Raw genomic sequence first — 24,027 nt, 5'->3', positions numbered from 1 at the left:
TTTGACCATTGTAAATTAACATCAGAGGGACATTTTCTTAATAAAGCTGAAAGTCTGGATCTCTGACGTGCATAACGCCTAGACCGTTCCGCCAATTTTTATGAAATTTGGCACAAAATTAGTTCATATCATAGGGGTGTGCACTTCAAAGCGATTTTTCGAAAATTCGATTTTGTTCTTTTTCGATTCCAATTTTATAAACATTTTATCGAGCAAATTATCATAACATAGACGAGCAAATTACCATAACATGGGCGAGCAAATTAACGTATCATATTGATGAGAAATTCATCATCCATTATTTGTAAATATACAGGCGAACCAAATGACTTTTTAATTTTCTAGTACAGGCAAAGCCGTGAGGGTACCTCTAGTACATATGTAAATTCTATTTCCCCTTTCGTAAAATGGGGAGGTTAACTGAAAACTCCTTTAGAGACACAGGGAATGGTGTAATCCTTTGTCCAACTTCTTTTGTTCTCGGGTGCTCAAAACTCGTTTGGAAAAATTCTGCAACTTAGTAATCCCAATCTTTGATAGGTTTAGTCGTGGTACATCACTACATTTTGCTACTTCACTAGGGCATTCTTTTTTCTCTATTATTTTGGTTCATTTTAAAAATTAAAATTTTTTTTATTGTATTCAGACTTTTTTTCAACTTTCAAGATATGTTCCCACTTGTTTTAACTGTAGTGACTAATTTTTGAACATTTTTTTATTATAATTATCATCTTGTTATCTCGAAAACTCGATATCTCAAAATTTTTTTTACTATCCCTTCGACTTTATGATGTCTCAAATTTACTCTATTTCTTAAAAAATAATATATTTTTTCACTTTTTTTTTTCATATATCCTTTTTTACTTTTAACCATATCATAGAGGCATGACTTATTATGAATTAAAATTGAGGAAATTATTTGAAAGATTTTCTAATATATGCCAATCGATTATATCATGATATATATCCAATATTTATTTTTTGAACTTTGACATGTACAATATAAAAATTGCAATAATTACATTACCATGTTTTTCAAATCATATTAATGTTATTCATTTGTTATTAAAAATTACCAAAATAATATACTGTCACAACATTGTATTAGCTCAGTGTTCATTTATTTTTAGTTTTATCATTCTCAACGGTCAATTAAAACAATATTTGTTTAATAGGATTAATTTTTGAAGATGTTTCGGTGGAAAAAGGATAAAGACAAGGAGAAGGAAAAAGAAGATAAAAAGAAGAAAGACAAGAAAGATAGAAAAGATCGTAAATCAACTTTAGAGAAAGATACCTTGACTCAAGATGAATTGAAACGTTTAGATGAAGTCAGAAGAAGTTTCACAAGTCCTCGATCTTCCACAGCAAGGGATCAAGATGATGCCTCTGAAAAACAAAGTAACAGCAGTGATTACAGTCTCAGCTCTGCTCATGATTCCAGCCCATCAGGCAGTAGCATTACGAATATGGATGCAAGCAAATCTGGAAGTCCCTCTCGTAAGCCACCTCCGGTGCCCAAGAAACCAACCTTACTTGTGAAACCAAACCAAATAAATCATAACAGTGAGACAACTCCATCTCCTCAAGGAAGTACTTATTCCATGGCTTCATTGCATTTAGGAACAGCTAATTTAACCAATGAGATGATGGCCTTCATGGACCAAATGAATCATCCTGGATCTGGTGATATCAACATTGGTTTAGTAACCAGTCAAGCAAAGCCGAGTGTGCCATCCGCACCACCCTCACAAGTGCCTCCTGGAGAACAAGGGGGCTATGGAATTAGATGGAAGTCGTACGCTTCAAGTTTGAGGCTTCCCCCAGTAACTTGTTTACCTCCTCCTCGAATTCGAACATTACTAATCAAACGTCAGCCAACTGGAGATTTCGGTTTTGCCCTGCGCAGAGCTGCGACATTGGAGCGTCATTCCCCAGAAATTGAGTCCAGGGTTGCTGTTGTGTTTGCCGAGCCAAGTGGGCTTGGAAAAACCAATGAATCAGGCTTGCTGCCTGGTGATCGTCTCTTAGGAGTAAACAATGTATCAGTTGAAAATAAGCCCAGAGAAGAAATAATTGAATTAATCCGATCCTCTGAAGATAATGTAGTCCTAAAAGTACAGACGGTGCCAGAGTTGAGGGAGCTGACAAAAAGATACTGGGATGAATCTTCTGATGAGCCAGATAGAAGTATATCTGGAATTGTATCACCTACAAGTGTTAAAAAGTTCACAGCAATGGTAAGTCATGTTAATGCAGCATTGTTTTTTTTTATATAGTCAAAATATCAAGATGTATTATATTTAGTACATCACTTGTGGGTGAGGTCCATAACCTGTGGCTTGTGAACTGCATACGACTTGGTAGAACTGTGTAGGCTCTTGCGTAAATAGTTTAATAGCATTGAAAAACAAGCTGCAAACAGAAATAGTTTTTGGAGGAGTAAAAGTGAAATGCGCCTCCTTATACAATTTTTCATAACGGTGTTCTTTTAAAATGATTTTTTGGGCTCCTTAATGTTAACTATACTGATTTTAGTGATAAATTGTTTAACAGTGTGACAAAAATTAATTTGCAATGAAAGGGAAATCTTGTTTTTTATTTTTATTTTTTTTTTAAGTTTTTCTGTTACAGTAAAATATTTTTAAACTGCCAGTCTCTGAACACAATTCTCTATCATCACCACAACTTTTCAAAAGTCAAAATTAAGGTACTCAGTTAAAAAGTCTTTTTTTTTTTTCTGTGTTACAAAATACAAAAGCATTCTCTGACAATTTAAATTTTGAAAGTTCATCTTTTTGTCTAAATTCAAAACTTTCAAATGAAAAGCTGTGTTTCTCATTTGAAAACTTTAAGCACAGTAAAATTACTGTAAAAAAGTATCAAATTGTCCTTGATATGCTATGCAGTTGGTGTGCAAAGAATCCCTGCAGGATAATGCAACTAGTTTTGTATATGAAATACATATATTTTTAAATGATAATTAAATTAAATAATTTGAACTTGAATCTCAATGTGGTAAAAACTTATTCTGATGTGCAAATATATTGATACATTCTGAATAGTAGTTTGAATCTTCAGTGGGCATAGTTTAAGGAAAATCTAGCGAATACGGTTGGGGATTATGTTTCCTTTAGGATAAAGGGTGTCAACACTAAAATTTGACCAATGTGGTTCTCCAGGGAAACTAAAGACGCTCTAAATTACAAGCAAGCTGCTTTTCATAGGTTTAGAGAAACAGGTCATAGTGCAGATAGGCTCCAATATTGTAAGGCAAGGCGTAAATTTAAGTATTTGGTACGGATTCAGAAAAGAGAGTTGGAGCAAAGACTGACAGATAACATAAACAGGAATCCCAAGAGGTTTTTTGCATACGCTAATTTGGGGAAAGTTCGAAATAGTCATATTGGGCCACTGGTTGATGAGCACGGAATTTTAATTCAGGATGATAGTGATATTGCTAATGTTCTTAATAACTTTTTTCGAGTGTTTTTAACGATAACTGTATCTCAACAGTTGACACCAACAAGACACAAGCTGTAGTACAGCTTGAGGACTTTGTATTTTCCAGGGATGACGTTTTACTTCATTTGAAAAAAAATAAAGAGACTAAGGCTCCAGGACCAGATAATATTTATCCAAAAGTTTTAGTTGAATGTGCGGAGGAATTAGCAGATGTAATTACAAAGATTTTCAATGCTTCTTATAACTCGGGGACAGTGCCAGAGGACTGGAAGCTGGCTAACATTACACCGCTCTTCAAGAAAGGGTCTAAAGGGAGTGCGGAAAATAATAGACCTGTGAGTCTAACTTCGGTGGTTTGCAAAATTTTTGAAACATTGATGAAAATTAAGATAGTAAATTTTCTAGAGACTAATAATCTATTGACTAGTTTTCAGTACGGTTTCAGGAAAGGTAAATCTTGTGCAACTAATTTATTACATTTCTATGACAAAGTTACCATGACTTTGGACAATAAGAAGCCTGTAGTTGTTGTTTACATTGATTTTCAAAAAGCTTTCGATAAGGTACCGCATGTTGCTCTACTTAGCAAATTAGCTGATATAGGAATAGGAGGGAAAACTTTCATTTGGGTGAAAAACTGGTTGACCGGAAGGAAACAAAGGGTAGTTGTAAGGGGAATTTATTCTAATTGGAGTGAGGTCTTAAGCGGGGTTCCTCAAGGATCAGTGTTAGGGCCTGTTTTGTTCATTGTCTTTATGAACGATATTCACAAAAATATTTCTGAGAACATGAATTGTTTTGCTGATGATGTCAAATTTATGGGGACTGTAGAAAATGAAGAACAAGCAAATCAGCTGCAAGAGGATCTAGATCATATTAGGGAGTGGGCTGATAAATGGGGTACGGCTGTAAATGTTGGGAAATGTCAAGTGCTACATTTAGGGCATGGAAATAAGCGTACAAGTTATTATTTGCAAGGTGCAGACAAAGGGGGGGTCTTAATAAGTCAGGATTTAAAGTTTAGCGAACAGTGCAGCATTGCTAGCAACAAAACCAATAAGATGCTTGGGTTTATCAATAGATCTATTTCAAACAAATCTAAAGAAGTTCTTCTGCCCTTATATAGAAGTTTGGTAAGACCCCATTTGGAGTATGCTGTTCAGTTTTGATCTCCTTATCTTAAGAAAGACGTTAATGTATTGGAAAGGGTTCAAAGGCGGACTACAAGTCTAATAAGTGGACTTTCCCACTTATGATTCCAGGCTTAGAAGGCTAAAAATGTACAGTCTTGAGACCGAGGGGACATGATTCAGCTGTTTAAATTTATTAAAATGAAAGATGTTACGGGGCTGAAGTTTAGCACTGAAAACAGAACAAGGGGTCATTGTTTTAAGCTATTTAAATCTCAGGCTAACATGGATATTAGGAAAAACTATTATTTTAGCAGGGTAGTGAAACCTTGGAACAGCTTGCGGGAAGAGGTGGTAATGAGCAAGGGAGTAGACAGTTTTAAGAGGGCTATTGATCTTCACTGGGGATTGTAAATTGACTGGGACCAGTCTAGCTGGGCCCAGAGCCTGTTGCTGGTCGTCACTTTTGTATTTGTATTTGAAAATTTGAGATTATCTGTAACACAAAGACCTATGTAAGGCAAAACCTCTGGTCTCAAGGTACAATGGTCTTTTACTGTACATGCAATTTACTTATGAGTTAAAAGTTCTCCCATTATCAACTTCTCTTTATTTTAATTTATTTATTGAATACACATAATTTTTCCATTTTGAAATTTCAGTGATAAAATTTGTTCATTCCTGTTATTACGTGTTTTTCTTACTCTGATTCACAAGGTTATAATTTTAAAAAAAAACTTATAATTTTATTTACTTTAAAAGGCAAAATCCGAGGAAGAAGTTGATAGGGAGAAAAAATGGCTTTCTAAAGAGATGGTCTGGATTGTGCATAAAGGTGGTTTTTCAGCTGCTCATCTAGTCAAAACAGAGAAACCACCACAAGAAGGCAAAATGTTTGTGAAATTAGAATTCACAGATGATGTTTTGGAAGTGAATGAAGAAGATGTTGAAAAAGTAAGCATTCATTGTGTCAATATGTGGTTTTAAAAAAAATGAAGTTACTAAACTTGATGCATCTGGGCATAAATGTTTTGATCTTATGTGTCATAATAAATAAAACAAACTAAAATATACACTGAACAGAAATTGTATAGTAATTTCCAAATTTCTTCAAGAGATTGAAACTGTTTAGTATTTAATTCAATCCTGTGTCTTTATCTTTTTATTTTATGATTTGGAAAAATGAATGATTATAAAAACATAGTAAATTATGTATTTTCCGAAGAAAAGAATGAAGATTTTTTAACAAATTCTAAACAATTTTGTAGAAATGTCTCATGTTGGAAATAAAAGTTGTTTCAGACTAGGATCTTGTATTGGCTCCAATTTTGCTGAAAATATTTTTTTTTGAAAATACTGAATTTTGCTACGTGCATAATAGCTTTAAAAGGCAGGGATGGACTTGCCCATCAGAACATCTGGAGATTTCCTGGTATGCCCTGAGCCAGGGGCGGCAAATAGGGGGTCAAGAGGGGGCGCTTGTACCCCCAAATTTTTCACTGAGAATAATTTTAAAAAATGGATAAATTTAATTTAGATAACTTAGAAAATCATTTGCCAGTATTTTCAGAACAGAAAAAACTGATGGAGTATAATGGTTTGCCTTAACTAAAGGAGTAATCTCTTTATACAGGTTAAATATTTCAAAATTGTGTAATCTATGTTATGATGGTGCATCTTGTGTGAGATGCCTGTACAGTGTTGAGACTGCGCAATTTTTACACGTGAACTCTGTCATTTTGCATAAATTTAATGCTCATATTATAACTTAATGCCTAGCTAATAAGTGTTTATTGATTCCTTGTACTAGAAACACATTTTAGCAACTCGATATATATTATATGCTTTCATAAAAACCTTTTGTAAAGATATGCTATTTTTGAAAAACTTCCCACATCAAAAGATACTTTCACATCAACTAATATATCTTGAGGCTCTTTCCTTGACAATCTCTGAGTGACACAAATGGTATTCAAGAGTTAAACCTATAAAAGCTCCCTGGAAGAATTACTGGAAAGCAACCTTCTCAGTGATAGAAAATCAAATGTTATTTTAATATGTATGACTTTGTTTGAATTTTTGTTTATTTTATTTCCTGTGGAGCGTTTTTTGAACAATGCTACACTCTATCATAAAAATTCCAATCTCAATTATTGGATTGACAATTGAAACTCTTAGTAATTTTTCACTAATGCATACTTGAATTAAGTGTGGAACTTTGTGACAGAACTTTCTATAATAGTTTTTACTGTATGCCAATGTAGAAGAGATGACAAAACCCACATGAAGTTGTAGTCAAAATATAAAATTAATATTTTGAATGAAATAATAAATTCAGTTTCTCAAGAAATTGAGGCAGGATTTGATGAGATACATTTATCATTAGGTCTTAAGTTCAATTTTATGTAGGTTGGTTATAGAAAACGAAAAAGAAAATATTACACGAGCGCAGCCAGAAATTCCTTCTGGAGGGGGTTTTTTGATCAAAAGTACCTTCTGGGTTTTTTTTGTGAAAAATACCTTCTGAAGGGAATTTTTTAATCAAAACAGCCTTTTGATGTGCATAAAGTACTGCATTAGAATATGCATTTTTGTAAAACCAATGGCTCTTGGGGAGTGTTTTCACTCCCCCCCCCCCACCCAGGACCAACCCTTCGCTGCAGCACTGCACTTATAAGAAAAATTTATAGCATGAGGAAAGAAGAATTGTTTTGTGAATTACAACTATACTTTTTAATGATGCAAAATAAATACTAGCCCAATTTAAGAAACTTTCTTGGTTATTTTAAAGAGAGAAATCTGAAAGAAGTGTGTTTTTTAACATAACTTTTTCTTGCTTCCATTGTTTTTTGTCTGTTTCAATCTGGGCAGTCATTTTAAAGATGACTTTTGTGTCTCAGGAAATAAAAATTACCTTCAAAGCGCAATGTGGCAAGCAAGACCTTCATCTTTAGCTATACTGGAAATAAAGCCAAACACTGGATATTGATTAAATATACAAAATTAGAAAATTTTCTGTTCTCCCTGACCCCAAGAATAGCAGACTAAAACTTTACTAAAAGATAAAAACTCATACCGAGATATATTTTGTGAGATAACTTGTTACAAAATAAATTTAAAGCTTTGGTTGCAAAAATTTTAATTGTTCGTAACAAACCTACTTATTTTTAAAATTAAAACCATTTTATTATTCCTTCCTGTTAACAAATATTTATTTTGTATTGTACTGAAGAAATTCATGTTCAAGAAACTCGACTCCCGAAACGAAATGCTGAAATGCCGCTCCTGCCCTGAGTTCTTTTTAAAAACTATGTTTGAAAATTTTTAATCCAAAAAATGTAGAAAATGTGGGAAGGTTTTCCATAAATATTTTTACTTGAAAAATAATGACATATCCTAGGAGGAGGTGAAAGAGTAGTGTCCAAACTTGTACCTTCCTTTTGGAGTACCAAAGGTGACTTAAAATAGCATTTTTAGTACTTTGATTTCAGAAGTACTACAGGGGGAGTACCCGAGCCCCCTTTCCCTAAGGGGGAACGCTTAATATCAAGGATAGTCTAAAATTACGTTTTTGGAACTCAACTGGTTCGAATGGCTCAATAAAGATAATGTAAAAAAAGAAAATTGGTTACACCGCTATTTTAATTAAATTGAAATGAGGTTCAAAATTATTGCTAGGATCAGTTCCTATTCTAAAAATTAAGTACTTAGTTGATTACAATTTTTTTTTTTTTGCATAAATCTTGATCACAAATTCAACAATTGCATTACTTAAATGTTTTTTTTTTTGTATTACAGGCAAATCTTCCTCAGTTTGATTTCCTTGAGAATTTAGTTCACTTACGTCACGTAAATGAATCTAGTGTTCTTCATACCTTACGTCAAAGATACTGCTCTCAATTAATATATACGTATGCTGGAAATAATCTTTTGGTGTTAAATCCCATGCAACCTCTTGCTGCTTATTCTGAAAAGGTAATTCTTTCTTTATTTAAAATAAAGTTTCAATTGAAATACTGCACACAATGTTACCTTATTTTATATTCATACTGTGTATCGTAAGTGTTTGAACTATGTTTATGTTATAAAGTATTGTTTCATGTACTCTAAATTCTTTCCATGAAGTTATCGGTTATGAATATTTTGTGGAACCTGTTGTATTAAAATTAAGCATAATTCATCTCAATTATTTTTTTTAATACATTGGTTCGTGAGAAGTAATATATATCTATATATATACATACAGGGTCACACCGTCCCTATGTGCAAAGTCGCATGGCGCATGATGGCGCTACAACCCAAAGGGCGCCAAGCTTTATCGATCAAAAATGCTTCAAACAAAAGGAGAATGAACTCTAACCAAAAAGAAAAATGTGAATTCTTCATGATATCTAATGGAGGCAGTGAAATTATACTCGTCATTAAAACAATTAATCCCTCTCCCTAAGAATCTAAAAGGAAAAATTATTGACTTGTTGTGTCTAAACATGCTATTCAAAAGCGCTATCCTTTACATTGAAAACAAGTGACTTAAATTAATGCATACATTAGCATTTTCCTTCTTAATGTGGATCCATGAATACTATTTCATATGTCTTTATTACACAAGGTCGAGCATACGAGGAGCAAGAAATTTGCTTACCCCCATTTTTGTTCTAGAGGTGAATATCTTGTATTATCATTTGTGCAAATATAGTCTTGATTTTTAATTCGTTGTAACTCCACTGCTTCACGTTATCATACATTTAAAAAAAAAAAAAATAGGGTAAGCACATTTGCATATTACTTAGACCTGTGTAATATTTATTATACATTGCAGACAATAATTTAGGTTAATTTTTTAGTTCCGAAAAGTGTGTTAACTATAATTACCCGATTCTCCTCCCCCCTTTATCTTTTTAACTATTTGCGCATTAAATTAAAAAAAAAAACTTTAGAGAGACTTTGTTTTGCATTTTAAATTCAATGCCTTTTGTAACGGTTTTGTATTTTAAAATTTTTGACTTTACCGGAAATGATTGCAGTTTCAGATTTTAAGAGGCCGCATCAGACAGATTCCCGGTTTTCAAATCCCTATGTTAACCTACGGGGCAGAATGTCTTCTCATTCTTGCGATAGCTCATCGGGAAATTGAGATTTTCAAACTTTTCTTTTTTTGACTTAATCTGTGACGACTATAGAGTGCTTCTATTTTTGCGGTTTTTCATTAAAATAATTCAAAAATTTTTTATACAAACTTGAAGTTGAACTTTGAGAAAAGGTGAATTTTTGACGAACCAGGAGGAGTATTCGGATTTTTAAAAAAATAGAAGCATAGCGTATAATCTCAGCTTTCTAAAGATGTTAAAATATTTTCGATAGCTTTAATAGAACAACAGTAATCAAATAAATGGTGAGCCTATTCCAATTCACAAACTAAAAATTTCCATCCCCCTTTACGAAGGTACGAGATTCGCCTCTACGCAAGTGATTTATGGCCTTTTCGGGGAAACGGTCAGCACCCCACTTGTGGGCGTGTTTCTTCTCCATCTGCTTCTCCACAGATCGACTGTCCTAAAGAGCTGTCTGGAAAGATTTTTTCCTTCGCTTGAGAATTGCGAGGAAAAAACCTGGCAAAAATGACGCTCTTACATAAATTTAATTTTGCTTATTTTTTAATAAATAATTGCGGGGGTTTTTTTTTTTTTTTGTATAATTATGTATATAAACACAAAATTTAAGCTTTAAAAGTATTTACATCACGATTTAAATGCAGTTGCAAATCTTCGGGGGGGGGGGGGGGGAGGAGGAGATTGAGAGTTTACGTGCTTCTCTCGAAGGGATAAAATTAATTGAACTCACCCATTAAATAATTTTCAATTAATTTTGTCACAATGTAACTATATATTTTTTTAAATTATTACATTATATAAAAAGGAAAGAATATTTGAATATACCTAGAAGAAAATTTGAACTTACCCTTATCACTTTTGTTTGCTTTTCGAGTATTATTGGAATTTAAGGATAGTAAGAAAAAAGATATGTAACTCAATGGTTTTAAACCCAAGGGTTATATATTATCGCGATTTGTCTATTACTTCTTTTTTCATTGAATTAATAATTAACATTAAAAAAAATACATATGTATATGCTTACCTAGAAGAGTTATGGCGGGTCAGAAAGCAAATCATAAGTTTATGATCAGTAGCGGATTTTAGGGGTGCCCCCCCAAAGGGATGAATTAATTTAACTATTTTATTAATTATTTTTAATTGAATTCTTTTTTGCATTTTTTATATAGGTTATTGACACAAAACACACACAGCATATTTCGAATAAAAGCATTCTTGTTTGCTAAAGAAGTAATACTAGAGTCAGAGGTCCAGAGTGGCAGAATACATTTAACTCACTGGTTTCGAATTCTAGGGAATGTTTATCACCATTCATCTACTAATTCTTCTTTTATGGAATCAATAATTAACATTAAAAAAAAATGTGCAGGTTCGCCTAAAAAAGTCATTTTGATCCAGGCAGTTATTTGCCAAATAATAGATTTCATTTTCAGCTCATAAAAAATGCAAAATGATAGAAATCACATGATGGTAGTTTCTTGGAAAAATCATGATTATTAATGGAAACGGCGTGTAGAATACAATATGTTATCTCAACTGTGTCATGACTTTAAAAACAATCAGTAACTGCTTTGAAATTCACACAGAAATAGTTTCTGAATTCTTCAATAAAACTTATGTTTTATGAAGTTATGATTTTCTTACTAAAATAATATTTTGTAGTTAAAATATAAATTAATTTATGAAACTCAAACGAGAGATGGGTTTATTTAATAACATTTCCCTCAATGTTCCTAATTAAAACCGTTCATTGTATAGCATCTCGGTGATATTAAATTGGGTTTAGTATTTAATTGGCTTGAAACGTTGAAGATGTTTTCCGTCCACATTCAAAATATATTAGTGCATAATATTCCTATATTTAGAAGTAGATTCATTGACCGCAAAACCATTAAAAATAAAGTCATCAAAACTCTGTTGTTAAACATCGAAAAGGCGGGGGGAGGGGATTCAATTTTCGGGTCTCCTCCAAAAGATTTTTCTGTATTCGCCCCTGTTTATGATGGCATCTTTTTCAGCTTATACGAAACAGCATGGTAAATTAGAGTGGTCCAAAATAAGCCTTTTTATTATTTTTTATTTTATTGGTTTTTACTCTCCCATTTGGTTTCACCTATGTAAAAAATAATGATGGTGAAGTTTGAGCACATAATTTTAACATTTTGAGAGAGGTAGCTTAACAGCCTCGAAGTTCTGCGTTTTCCCATCTTATGCTACGAATGTAGGTAGAAATAAAACGGATGCTAGGAAAGGTATGTAATTTCATTTCATGCAAATACACAAAACTTTCCAATCTTTAAAAATCCAAACTTCAGATAAAACGTAATAAACTGGAGTTATAATAAGCGAGCTTGGGCCACAGGGGACATTTTTTTGCAATTGTTTTCAGAAGTGTTTCCAGAAATAAAGTTATTAAACTCATACTTCATACTGAAATAAAAAATATTTTTGATGATTTTTTGATCTCTTATGGCAGTGGTGCCAAACATTTTTCTACTTGAGACCACACCTCATATTAAAATGATTCTAGCGGTTCAGAAAATAACTAAAATTTGAAAATGTTCAACATTTTTTTTAATTACATGTGAAAACGAGAAAAAAGGAATGAAAATTAAAAACCAATGATTGATGTAATCATTACTTGATGCATCTTTTTTTTAATTGCATCAGTTTATCAGAAACCAATTCTGAATATTTAGCTCAATTTTTGACGTTCTCATTAAAGGTGATTTTCGATTTGTTGAGTTTAAAGAAGACCACGGGCCACACGTATCAACTTCACAGATCGTATGTGTCCCTCGAGCCGCAGGTTGGGTGCCACTGTTCTTATGGTATAACTTTTACACTGTTTCGATTCATTAGTATTCTTTTCGTGAAACATTTAGCGTAAACAAAAAATCTGAAAAGAAAACCTGAAATTTATTCAAAACTCTTGCTTTTAAAAACATACATAAATGAACTACTACGCACAAATTCGAAAAGAGAAAAAAAGGACATTGAAAAAAAAAGGTAAGTAATGATTCAAGATTGCAATCTTTGATTAAAAAACTTCAGAAACAAATTTGATTTTCTTTTTCAACCGCTTTACTAATTCTAAAATTTACCCTATGAATTAAAACAGTATGTTTCAAGTCTGAAAAATACGTTCCCTGATAATTCGATAAGTGGGGGGTAAGGATTCTGTCATTCCCATACAGCTTGACAAATATGGAAATTAATGCGGAAAAATTTTCATAATCATTCTTTTTCCGTTACTTTTATTTCGATTCACGTTTCTACAAATGAATTTATAATTTATCATACCAGTGTGTTTAATTAAATCAGGATAAATTTAATTGATTATTAAATTTACTGACTTCTGGTTAGAAAGTTAACGATGGTGTCGCAGCGGCCAATGAAGTTCTTAAACGTAATTTTCATAATCGACTTTTAAAATGTGAAGCAGAGGCTGAAATAGATCAAATGCTACAGAATATAGATTGCAAAAGATTAAAATAATCTTACTACTATTATATATGCGAAAGTTTGTCTGTATGGATGTATGGATGTTTGTTACTCTTTCACGCAAAAACTACTAAATGGATTTTGATGAAACTTCACAATAATATAGCTTATGCATCAGAATAACACATAGGGTAGTTTTCGTCCCATTATGGGGGGCAAAACCCCCTTTGGGAGGCAATAAAACACAATTTTAGTATAAATTCTCTAATATGGGGATGAAAAAATACTTGCACATATTAACATTATATGTCCATCGAAAGCTCTGATTTTTCTGCTGAAGATGGCACCTTTTCGAAATTTCTAAGTAGAATAAAAAACGAGTTATGAGCTTTTTAGTTCCATGTTCGAAGGCTTTCCTTAACTCAATACAATATTTAGTGTATCATCTCAACTCCCTGTCGATAGAGACTATTGTATTGTTGACTATCTTTGCTTTTCGTGACTGTTCAAGGCTTTTCTCAAGTCAAATCTTGAAGTAAGATTTTTGCACAAGATTGGCAAATAATACATGGATTTGGCTGATTTTTTTTTCCCATTTTAATGCAACTTTGAGGCAATTAATGGTTTTTTTTTAAATTTATTTGTATTGACTGGGTATATTTAATCGATCAGCTGGAATCTAGTCAAACTTTTTTTGTGGAATCATTTCAATAGCTAAGGCATTTGGCATTTTTTTCAACTGTCGCTGTTTTTGAAGCTAAAGACTACGCAGTACTGTGTTTCTCGGTTTTCACCATGTAACCGAATATCGCCATTTCTTTAATATTTCTTTAAATTTGTTAACACGTAAAATAATTCGCCAACTAATTCGCAAATTCATAAACAGCGCAAAAACTTCCATTACTTTGTCTTTGCGCACAATTTCATACAATTGCCAAATTTTTACTGTTTATTGGAAACATTTCGGGTAGCATCATTGTTGATCCCATTTTGGGACGATTTCTACGGTAAGAAGTTATACATTATACAATAATTTAGATTGCCGGTGTAGCGCTGGATATTATGTATTTGATGGAGATCGGGATTATAAGGGAACTGTTTCACTTCATTTAAGAATAGTTGACCTCACTCGAATAGGTTTTGTTTTGGGAATTACCCATGACTTCTTTGCAACTCCTGAACGTTTTCGTGATTTATTTTTTGTGATTTTTGGGTGTCTTCTCAGTTTTGCCGACATTTCATTTACTCCCCTTCCCCCTAATTTTCAGTTTTAATCATACCTTTTGATACATTTAAGGGGACAGACAATTTGAAATGTCGACGAAACTAGAGACAAACAATTTTTTGGTAACTATTTGACCTCTGCCTGTAATGACCATTAACTTAAATCAATTGAAAAAAACTACATCAACGTGAGCGAAGCCGCGGGTAAGAGCTAGTACTGGAATATAACTGTTTTCAAAAGTAACAGTTTTGCTTTTATTCGAAAATATCATTTCAAGTCTAAGTCGTTTCTTTAAAATTGGGAGGGGGGTGGGGGCCTTGTTTTGGCACATTCCTCAAATTTTGAATAATTGTTTCATTTTGGTGAGTTCAGCCAGACTGCAGGAATTTCGCGCCCATTTGCCTGGTGCTGGCGGTAATGATGCGGTAATATTTGATGAACAAGAGCGCCAAATTCAAATAGCAACGTGATCCATAATTTGTTTTATCAATCCTGCAAATGCTTTTGATTTGCAGATTGATAATGCTGCGTTTCGAAGGAAAACGAAATGTTAATGATCCTACTGCATATCCTTCTTGTGCATAAAAAGTAGCATGTGAAAGCATTTTAATAAATCAAATTTAGAAAACAAATAACGAATATAAAATTAACAAAATTTCGAGTTTCAGTGCATAAGGAAAGGAAATTTAGGCACAAAACACCGATTGTGTAGAAGATTTCGGTCGAAACTAAAATGCGCTAAAAGAGTCAACGCAAAAATTGTATGTGGTCATCCAATACTATACACGGACCCTCTTCCCCTGCCAATAAATTTTGAGCGGTGACAGCATAGAGGAGAAGACGTCCCCCAAAACCTGTCAGCCGCTCCAGGTAGAGGGGAAGGAAAACGCTACAGCTTTCTCTCTCTCTCTTCCGAAAGCTAGAAATTTTCTGTCTGATGAGTCCTCTTAAGGGGAAATATCTTCTACTTCAATTTAGAAATATATTCAGTACTCTGTTGTCATATTTCGAACGGCATAACACTTTCAATATTTATTAATTAGAGAGATATTTAGAGCGGTGTTAACTTAGACGTTTAAAATATTTTCTTTTTCCAAAAGCGCATTAGTGTAACACAGGCCGGGTTTGTCAAACCGGGTCCAATCTGAAAAAAAAACCCGCTATCTCGGTAAAGTAGGTTTTTCAAAATTTTCTATATTTTGAAATTCTCTTCAGAAACAAACTGAATATCGATTAATATAAAGTTCAGAAATAGACATCTTGCTTTCTGGACAGTATATCAAATATTAGAAATTTAATCTACATACTAGCGAGCAATAATTATTTTGATTGCATTCCAAGATTTTTTTTTTTAATTGTTGGGGTAAAATGCTTTGATTAACTGAAACTGGCCACCTCTTTTTTAACAGCAGCTCAATGCAAGGTTTCAAGGAGAATAAGTCAGTTTCAATCGGCCGTCCTTAACACCCGCCCATACTCAAAATAACTTAGAGATATAAAGTAAACACGTGTTCCAAAATTGAAAGTTTACAGATCGTTTTTTTTCATATTGCATTTGTCTACAAAATCTGACCCCAGGAGTTAACTACTATATTTTGCCCGAACATCACTGCCTAAAGGCGCTCGAAAGACATTTGCACAACGGCGCCAATCTAACTTGGCGCGGCCCTGTATATATGTGTGTATATATATATATATATATATATATATATATATATATATATATATATGTATATATAGTTGCAAAAAAAAAATGATGCAGTAAAAGTTCAGAAAGAATTTCTATCAAAATTAATATACAAACAGTGCACAAAAACAGAAATTAAAAAAAAAAGTAAGTTCAAAATTTTCACTGGGTGTTGTTTTGCATGAAAAACAGTAAATAGAAAAGAAAATTAACCTCATAGAAAGAGCATAACAATTTAAAACAAGGTTTGTTATCAGTAAAATGTATAACTTAGAAAAATATGCCCCTTTTTTTTACCCATAAAGTACTATCTAGTGTATATTTTGTTCTGCTTATAAGAAAACTTGATTATAATCATTTTGTATGATGAATGGTTTGGTTTTTCAATCAATTTATTTTTATTGGCGATTAATAAGATATCTATGGATCTGCTCCAAAAGCAGTTAACTATACAAAAAAATTGGAATTTTCCTACTCCAAAATGCTTTGAAGCAATTAGAACCACTGCACCCCCCTCAAATACAATAAAGTACCCCCAGAATGAGAGCCCCACCCCTTCAAAAAAAAAAAAAAAAAACTACACTTTAAAATGCCCAACACTAAAATTTCAATGGTGCTGTCTGTACCATCGACACCTTGTTGGCATCTCTGTGTAATCATGTCAGATTTGCATGTGTATTTGTAGAAAAAGTTCCAGATTGGGGGAAAGCTTACATATTCAAATGTCAATGAAAATGACAATTGAAGGACCAAGGGGAAGAACAATCATAGTCCACCATGTGCACATTTTCAGTATTATGTTTTTTATGTTTGAAGTTTTTAATCTTTTTCCTGTTGTAACTCGGGGACTATGAGCTTTCTTGGCTGTGTATAGTGTTGTAGTTAAATGCTATCTGTAATCATCCACTATTTCCTTGGATGACCTAAGTTAGGCAGAAAGCTTTGATTGTTCTTTCCTGTGGCCGTTCAATTGTAAATTTTTTGCAATGACTCATTTGTGGTGGCAGTCTTTTAAATGATACCTTATTATGTGTAATACATATGTGTGTGTGTAGAACAGAGGTGTGTTATTTTTAACCATTAACATTTTCAGGTCATGAAAATGTTTAAGAGCTGTAGAGATGACAATGTGCCTCCACATATATATGCTGTTGCACAATCAGCTTTAAACAACCTTTTGAGAACTCGAAAAGACCAATCAATTTTAGTGCAAGGTCGAAGTGGTAGTGGAAAGACCACAAGTTTCCGCCACCTGTTGCAATATTTGGTTTCTGCAACTTCCTCAAGTAAACAAGTACTCACAGGTTTGTTGCTTAAGTTGTTTAATCTTATTTTCAGTTAAAAAAATATTTAAAAATTTACAGTAATTTTTCACTCCTTGTTGAAGGTTTTTTTTTTTACTTATTTTATTTTTTTTTATTGAAATTGTGTAGTGAATAAATGTAATTGAATTTTTCCCTTATTTTTTAGGTGAAAAATTAAATGCAGTTTTGACATTGCTTGAAGCCTTCGGGAACTCAAAAACTGTGATGAACACGAATGCGTCTCGTTATACAAATTTTTTTTCATTAGATTTAGATCATTTTGGACAAGTGGTTTCAGCATCTGTGCAAGTGAGTACTTTGAGTAGCAGTAGTGTGATTAAAATATTTGTATTTATGTGGTTTTAAACATTCTAGATGCAGTGCAATGTTTCATCTTGTTTTGTTATTGCATTTTTGGAGCCAAGTTCCTCCCTCAGATTACACGACACACGGGCGTGTTTGTCTGAATGAGAGAGAAAAGTAAAAATTTGATGCTCGTGTTCCGCTCATTTGAATGAGACTTTGCTTAATTTAGAGGTTGAAATACATCTGCAAACATTTACATCCCTAAAAACTAATAAATGCATCCATTTCCACCTGTAAACCGGATGTTTGGCTTTCCATACAATCTGTAGTCAGTCACATCTTTTTATAATGAGAAAAAAACTAATTCCCTGTAACCCAAAAAGAAGTTTATGTGATTTAATTCATTCATTGGTTGCTCTAAAAAATATTATAAATATATTCATGTAAAGCACTGTCCAAATTTAAATTGCGAAGTGACAATACTACACAAATATGAAAGGGACACCCTAGAACTAGGTTTTAGGCTCAGCTAGGCTGTTTGTTTCATAGTCAATTAGTCACTATATCGGGTTGGTACAGTCCAATTGATAAACATCCAGTTAAGATGAGTCTATCTGAATGAGAGAGAAAAGTAAAATTTTGATGCTCGTGTTCCACTTATTTGAATGAGGCTCTGCTTAATTTCGAGGATAACATGCATCTGCAAATGTTTATATCCCTAAAAACTAATAGATGCTCCCATTTCCGCCTGAAAACCATACGTTTGCCATTCCATACAATCCGTAGTGAGACAGTACCCAGTAAAGATTAATAGCCATCTTGAAGCTATGTTGTCCTGGGCAGTAAACAGCAGTATCCACAAAAATGAAGTTTTGGGGCAATTGGTGAAACAAGTTTTTTGATTCCCCACAAACAATAGTAAAATTTTGGAATTTGACGTTCTTTTTGTACTTTATTTTCAACTGAAATTAAGTATGCAAGTTTCTACAATAAAGCTGAAGTGAAACAAATGCTATAAATGCAAAAAAAAAAAAAAATGCAAATACTGCTGTTTACATTCCCAGGACATTGGACAGAATACGGCCCCAGGCTTGTTCAGCTTCTTCCGGTGAGCTATTCCTTGAATGCTCAACTCTACTGAAAAATTTTCCTAACTTCCAGATTAGCATGAGATTTGAATAGCTTAGTAAAATAACCTCTAATCTGATCTTGCCTTCAGTGCAAAGATGTATCCCTTCAATGCCCTTCATTTTGATAAATTTGAACAAAGAAGTAAAAGATATCTTTTAGACCTTTACCTTTAGATCCTTTCTTGAAGAATGTTTCTGTGTTAGTCAGCTTCCAGGTCTCCACCACAGTCCTTGAGGTGTAAGAAGCATTGAAAATATTTAAGTAACACCCACTAATTCCTCTGCTATACAATTAAAATTTTTGTTTAAATATTAGGTTCTGGAGCTTTAGTCATATTTTTATTTTTCAAATTTAAAACTAAAAGTTGTTACGAGCATCAACAACATTTGATAATTTTGAAATAAACTTCCATCCTCATCAGTCTCACCCTCAAGTAAATTTCCATCTTCATTTGGCCCAACATAACTATCAGGAGTTTTTCCAGAATTAGAAAAATGGAGATGTTTGCAACCCCCTCCCCCTCTTTTTTTTTTTTTTTTTTTGTAAAAGTTAGTGTCATGATAGAAAATATCATTCCATTTCATTGATCACATTCATCATTTACATTAAGTTACGTAACTACTATTGATCTTTTTTTTTTTTTCATTTATTAAATTTTCTCAATTATGTTGATTATATTTTTACATGGAAGAAACATAAGGGCAGAAAAACCCTGGATTTTCCCCTGTTGTGTGTGCTGCCCCCCCCCCCCAATTCTCTGTAAATAAAGCTTGTGGCTATTATTTGAAAGACATAAATGAAATACTTTATATATGTTGACATCATTGTTAATCTATTGTTTTGAAGATTTATATGCTTGAGAGATCAAGAGTGAGTAGGAGACCTGAAGGAGAGCCAAACTTCCATGTGTTCTATTACTTATTGGCTGGAGCTGATGAAAGTTTGAGGTAAATAAATTCACTTTTGAACTGATTGTTTCAAAAATTCATTCTTTTGTCTTAAACATCTTTTTTCTCCTTCAGAAAAGAATTACATTTTGAGAACTTGCAAGATCCAAATCTTTTTATGACACCTCTTCACAAAGTAAGATCATAGTCTATGAATTTTTCAGTTTCACAGCAATTTATATTATTTATTTTTTCTTACTCTTTAAATGATCCTAGAGTTCATTCTAAAGAAAAATTCTTTCCCTGCCTTCTGCATGCTTCAGGAATGTTTTTTTGCTGTGTAACAATGTCAACTTATATTTGCACATAATATTTCAAAATATTTTAAGATATTTTAAGAGAATGTTTCTGAATTTTTATTTACTAACATACAATCAATTTTTATCTAGGATCAAATTTGAAAATATTTTATTTTCCTTTATAGTTGTTTCATTAATTGTTGACCCATGTCATGGTTGTTTTTAATATGTAGTTTCCCTTCTAAGTACATCATTTATTTTATTTTTAATTTCGTATCTTTTTAGGCATTATATTCTTTGATAATTTTGTATTTTAAAACTTGACTTTATACTATGCAAATAGGACAGTTTTAATTCATTTATTCGGAATTTTTTGACATGAAGTACACAATTTCATCCATTTCATTCCCAAAAGTAAATGCATAAAATATTATCATTCAATCTTTCATCATTTTTACTTTCTTTTACAAAAAAGGAAGTGTTGTATTCGCAAAAAATTTTCACTCAAAAATCAGCCTTAATTTCCATTTTTCTCACCCCTGAATGAATGTTGAGTTTTTTTTTTCGACCTCACCACACGTTGATATATGCCTAGGAACCTACACAAACACCTGAAATATCCATTTTGACAACCCCCGAGTTAATAAATTTTCTCATGATGTACATATTTATGTGCGTATGTGTGCATTTATCTCACATAACTCAAAAATGGTATGTCCTAGGAAGTTGAAATTTGGCACGTAAGTGGGGCCTAGTTGTGCACCTTCCGCCTTCCCTTTTGGTTGCATTTGGATGTCCCTAAGGGGGTCTTTTGCCCCTTTTTGGGAGGGAATCATTGTTAACTTCAATGTAAACTCAAGTGGTGTTATAATTCGGCGGACACTTGGCGATATATCGTCAGTCTTTTGGTCGCCAAGTTTTGTTGCCAACTTGGCGACAAATTTGGCGATATTTTTCTTTTATTATTTTAAATTTGGTTTTAATTGTGGCAACTGTTGGTGATATTTAGAGAGTAAACAATTGAATCACATTAAAATTGCCAATAATGGGGAAATGACATTAAATTGGAGTAAAAGGAAGTCATGTGATGCACACATCAGCTCGTTAGATACATTTTACAGATGCTTGTTATTATTAACATTTTACAGATGCTTGTTGTTATTATCTTTGCAATTCTTACTTTCCTTTTGAATTAAGTATTTTCCAGAATCAATTTTCTCTAAATTCTGTACCATGTATGTTTAACTTACCTTATTATATTTAATAGGAACTATTTGAGTTATATGATACCTATGATTTTCAAAAATTGAGTGATGCTCAGTCTATAAAAAGCGTAAAGTAGAAAAAATAAATAATTCAATTTTTGTATGAAAATAAAATTATCAACTTGCATAATTTAGGCTTTGATTATTCAATACAGTTGAATGTTGAAGGAAAACACTGGAACGACTCTTCACTGAAATGATTCTATTTTCTAAATTATTTTTGAGCTAGGAAACATGCTAAGACAAAATGTTAAACTACCTGTCTACTCAAATGATTTCTTTAAAATTGATTGCAAAAACACTTTGTGTGCCTCCCGTCCTATATCACTGCCAACAGCAAAAAATTTACAGTAGTATGCATGCGAAGTGCCATTATGAGACTAGCATGGTGGTTTAAACATCATGATTACCAATAAAATAAGTCATTTCCTATGTAACAGAAAGCTATTGCAACATAATCAACAAAATTAAGAAATGTTAAGAAATAAAACTAGGCTATTTAAAGAACTTTGTCAAAAAAAGTATCAAAACTGTCTGCAAGTTTTGAAAACTTTCTACAAACAGAGTTTGAGTGTCTGTCTGTATCATCTGGGTCTGCTAGAAAATGTTGTATCTTACTGAATTTAATGAATGTTTTGTTTGTGTTGGACTGCATTAACCTTTGAAATTTGAAAAAGCATTTTCTTATATGTTTGCATTTTTTCATTATACAGGATGAAGATCAAAGAAGAGCTTGTTTGCAGTGGGCATATATTAATGCAGCTTTCCAAACTCTCTCTGTTAAAGAAGTTGAATCCAAGGCTATTTGGTGTATTTTAGCTGCCATATATCATTTAGGAGTTGCAAGTGCTTGCAAAGGTATTTGCAAACTTTAATTTAGCAGTTCAATGAGCTATCTAAGATGATTAAATTTGTTATTGTTTAGTTTTATTATTTTTTTTTATCAATAGTTTAAAAAAAGCAATAATTTGCAATGAACCTTTTGCAAAACTATCATAGTTTTATGGAATATCCTTTTTTAGTTTTTAGCCTGAAATCTCATTAAATTCCTGACTGCCTTCATGATTCCATTTTCATATTTTATGTTCAGCTTATGCTTGTAAACTCATATTAATAGTTACAATTTTACCTTGAAAAACTATATCAAATAAAAAAAAATTAAATAATGGAAAATGCCTGCAAAAAAGATCTTAGTGCACACTCCCCCCCCCCCCCAGAAAAAAAGACCTGATTTTTTTTGTAAACTACTAGGCATATATCTCACACTAGTCTAGAGACTACAGGCACAGTTCTCACAAACTCTGTTATTTGCTTAGTGGCAAGTAACTAAATCTTGTCCCCGTTCAGTAAAAACACAGTTTTAGTTTTCAGCAGGAATTTATTTTTTAAACTTTTCTCCATCGATTAGCCATCCACCATGATGTGTTTACAGGGGGATACAGGAACTTATCAAATGCTGTATAATGCTTAAGTGTAATATGTATGCTTTAATGTTCTTAAAGCTCTTCGAAATCTATCAAAATATAACATGCATTAATTAATTTTCATATCTGGTGCAAAAACTGAAAGGACATTTAGTTTAAACGCTCTTTGAGAAAAAAAAAAAAAACATTCTTATAAGTTTCAGTTTCCCTTTATTTTGGAGTTTTCCTTAGTAAAATTCAATTTTATTGATTTTCTCCTCTAAAAGGTTAAAATGCATTTTTTTTTAGTACATAAAAAACTTTGGTATTCAACCCAAATTAAACTTTATGCCATCTCTAATTTCAATCCTACCATATCCAATGTTATCTAAGACTTTCCATGATAATAATGACTGTAATGTTATTAATGTTTTTAGAAATATTATCAATGTAAATTAAAAATGATTAAAGCTGAAGAAAAGTAGAAAAATGAAAGATATCTCTGCAAAAACAAAATTTTCTTTTTAATTTGTTTTGGACATAAACTGGAATCTGCCGTAAGAATGGTATAATAATGGAAATTGTAGCATAAATGCACGAACTATTTTAGCTAATCAAATAATAAAACTATTTTAAAAAAGCAGTTTTCTTCACAAAACAAAATTACTGTTTAAAAAGCATGACATCCTGAGTGATTCAGTGTGGTTTTATGTAAAAGTTAATGACATCGTGCATATTGCATTAAAAATAAATAAAAAGTAAGTAAATCAAGGAGAAATGGTAGCTCACAGAGTTTTGTCTCTGAATGACACCAAAAGTTGTACGTGTAATAAAATTCCATTGTTTTTCAGTTTGCAACATATTGCTGAGGTTAAAGTCATTCTAAAACTTATTAATTCATGGGTAATAGACTTTTGTAATGCTGTGGTGATCTGCAACAGAGTTTAAAATGTGTAAAAATAGTATCACTGGTACAGTAGACTCCCGATTATCCGCGAGCGGTTTATCCGCGGGGCGGATTATCCGCGAATCAATCAACAATCACGAACATGTATTTTCGCAGTCAAAAAGCGAATACCAGTGGCTGTTTTTTTTTTTTTTTTTTGAAAAATTGTAAATTTACACTCAGTTGTTTTTGCTTGATTGATTGATTTAATTTTATTATTATTATTATTATTGTGCGTTCTTCATCGTACATACACTTGTTTGTTATTGATGTTAAGTTCGGTTGTGCAAAAATACAAAACATTTGTACTGTATATACAGTAAATTACCGCCCAATTAGCTGCCTCGCGTTCAATCTTCGAGTTGAACCGAACCATTGCTTCGGTCACTCGTCTGGTCTGCTAATTCTATATTAGCAAACAGTT

The 24,027-nt window shown here is 32.4% G+C and overlaps 1 protein-coding gene across 1 annotated transcript in view; it reads left to right on the top strand.

Annotated features, from left to right (window-relative positions):
* LOC129224874 (unconventional myosin-XVIIIa-like) overlaps positions 1–24,027 on the top strand; it is a 37,056-nt gene that overhangs the window by 7,352 nt on the left and 5,677 nt on the right. Inside the window, exons 2-9 of the mRNA XM_054859420.1 lie at positions 1,176–2,240; positions 5,358–5,549; positions 8,394–8,570; positions 17,156–17,366; positions 17,533–17,675; positions 19,650–19,750; positions 19,826–19,886; positions 21,968–22,112. Coding sequence (XP_054715395.1) covers positions 1,191–2,240; positions 5,358–5,549; positions 8,394–8,570; positions 17,156–17,366; positions 17,533–17,675; positions 19,650–19,750; positions 19,826–19,886; positions 21,968–22,112 — 2,080 coding nt within the window. The 5' untranslated portion in view covers positions 1,176–1,190. The remainder of the gene's footprint in view (positions 1–1,175; positions 2,241–5,357; positions 5,550–8,393; positions 8,571–17,155; positions 17,367–17,532; positions 17,676–19,649; positions 19,751–19,825; positions 19,887–21,967; positions 22,113–24,027) is intronic.

Source organism: Uloborus diversus, chromosome 6, assembly GCF_026930045.1.
Source record: "Uloborus diversus isolate 005 chromosome 6, Udiv.v.3.1, whole genome shotgun sequence".
Lineage (NCBI taxonomy): Eukaryota > Metazoa > Arthropoda > Arachnida > Araneae > Uloboridae > Uloborus > Uloborus diversus.
This window is presented reverse-complemented; position numbering and strand designations above follow the sequence as displayed.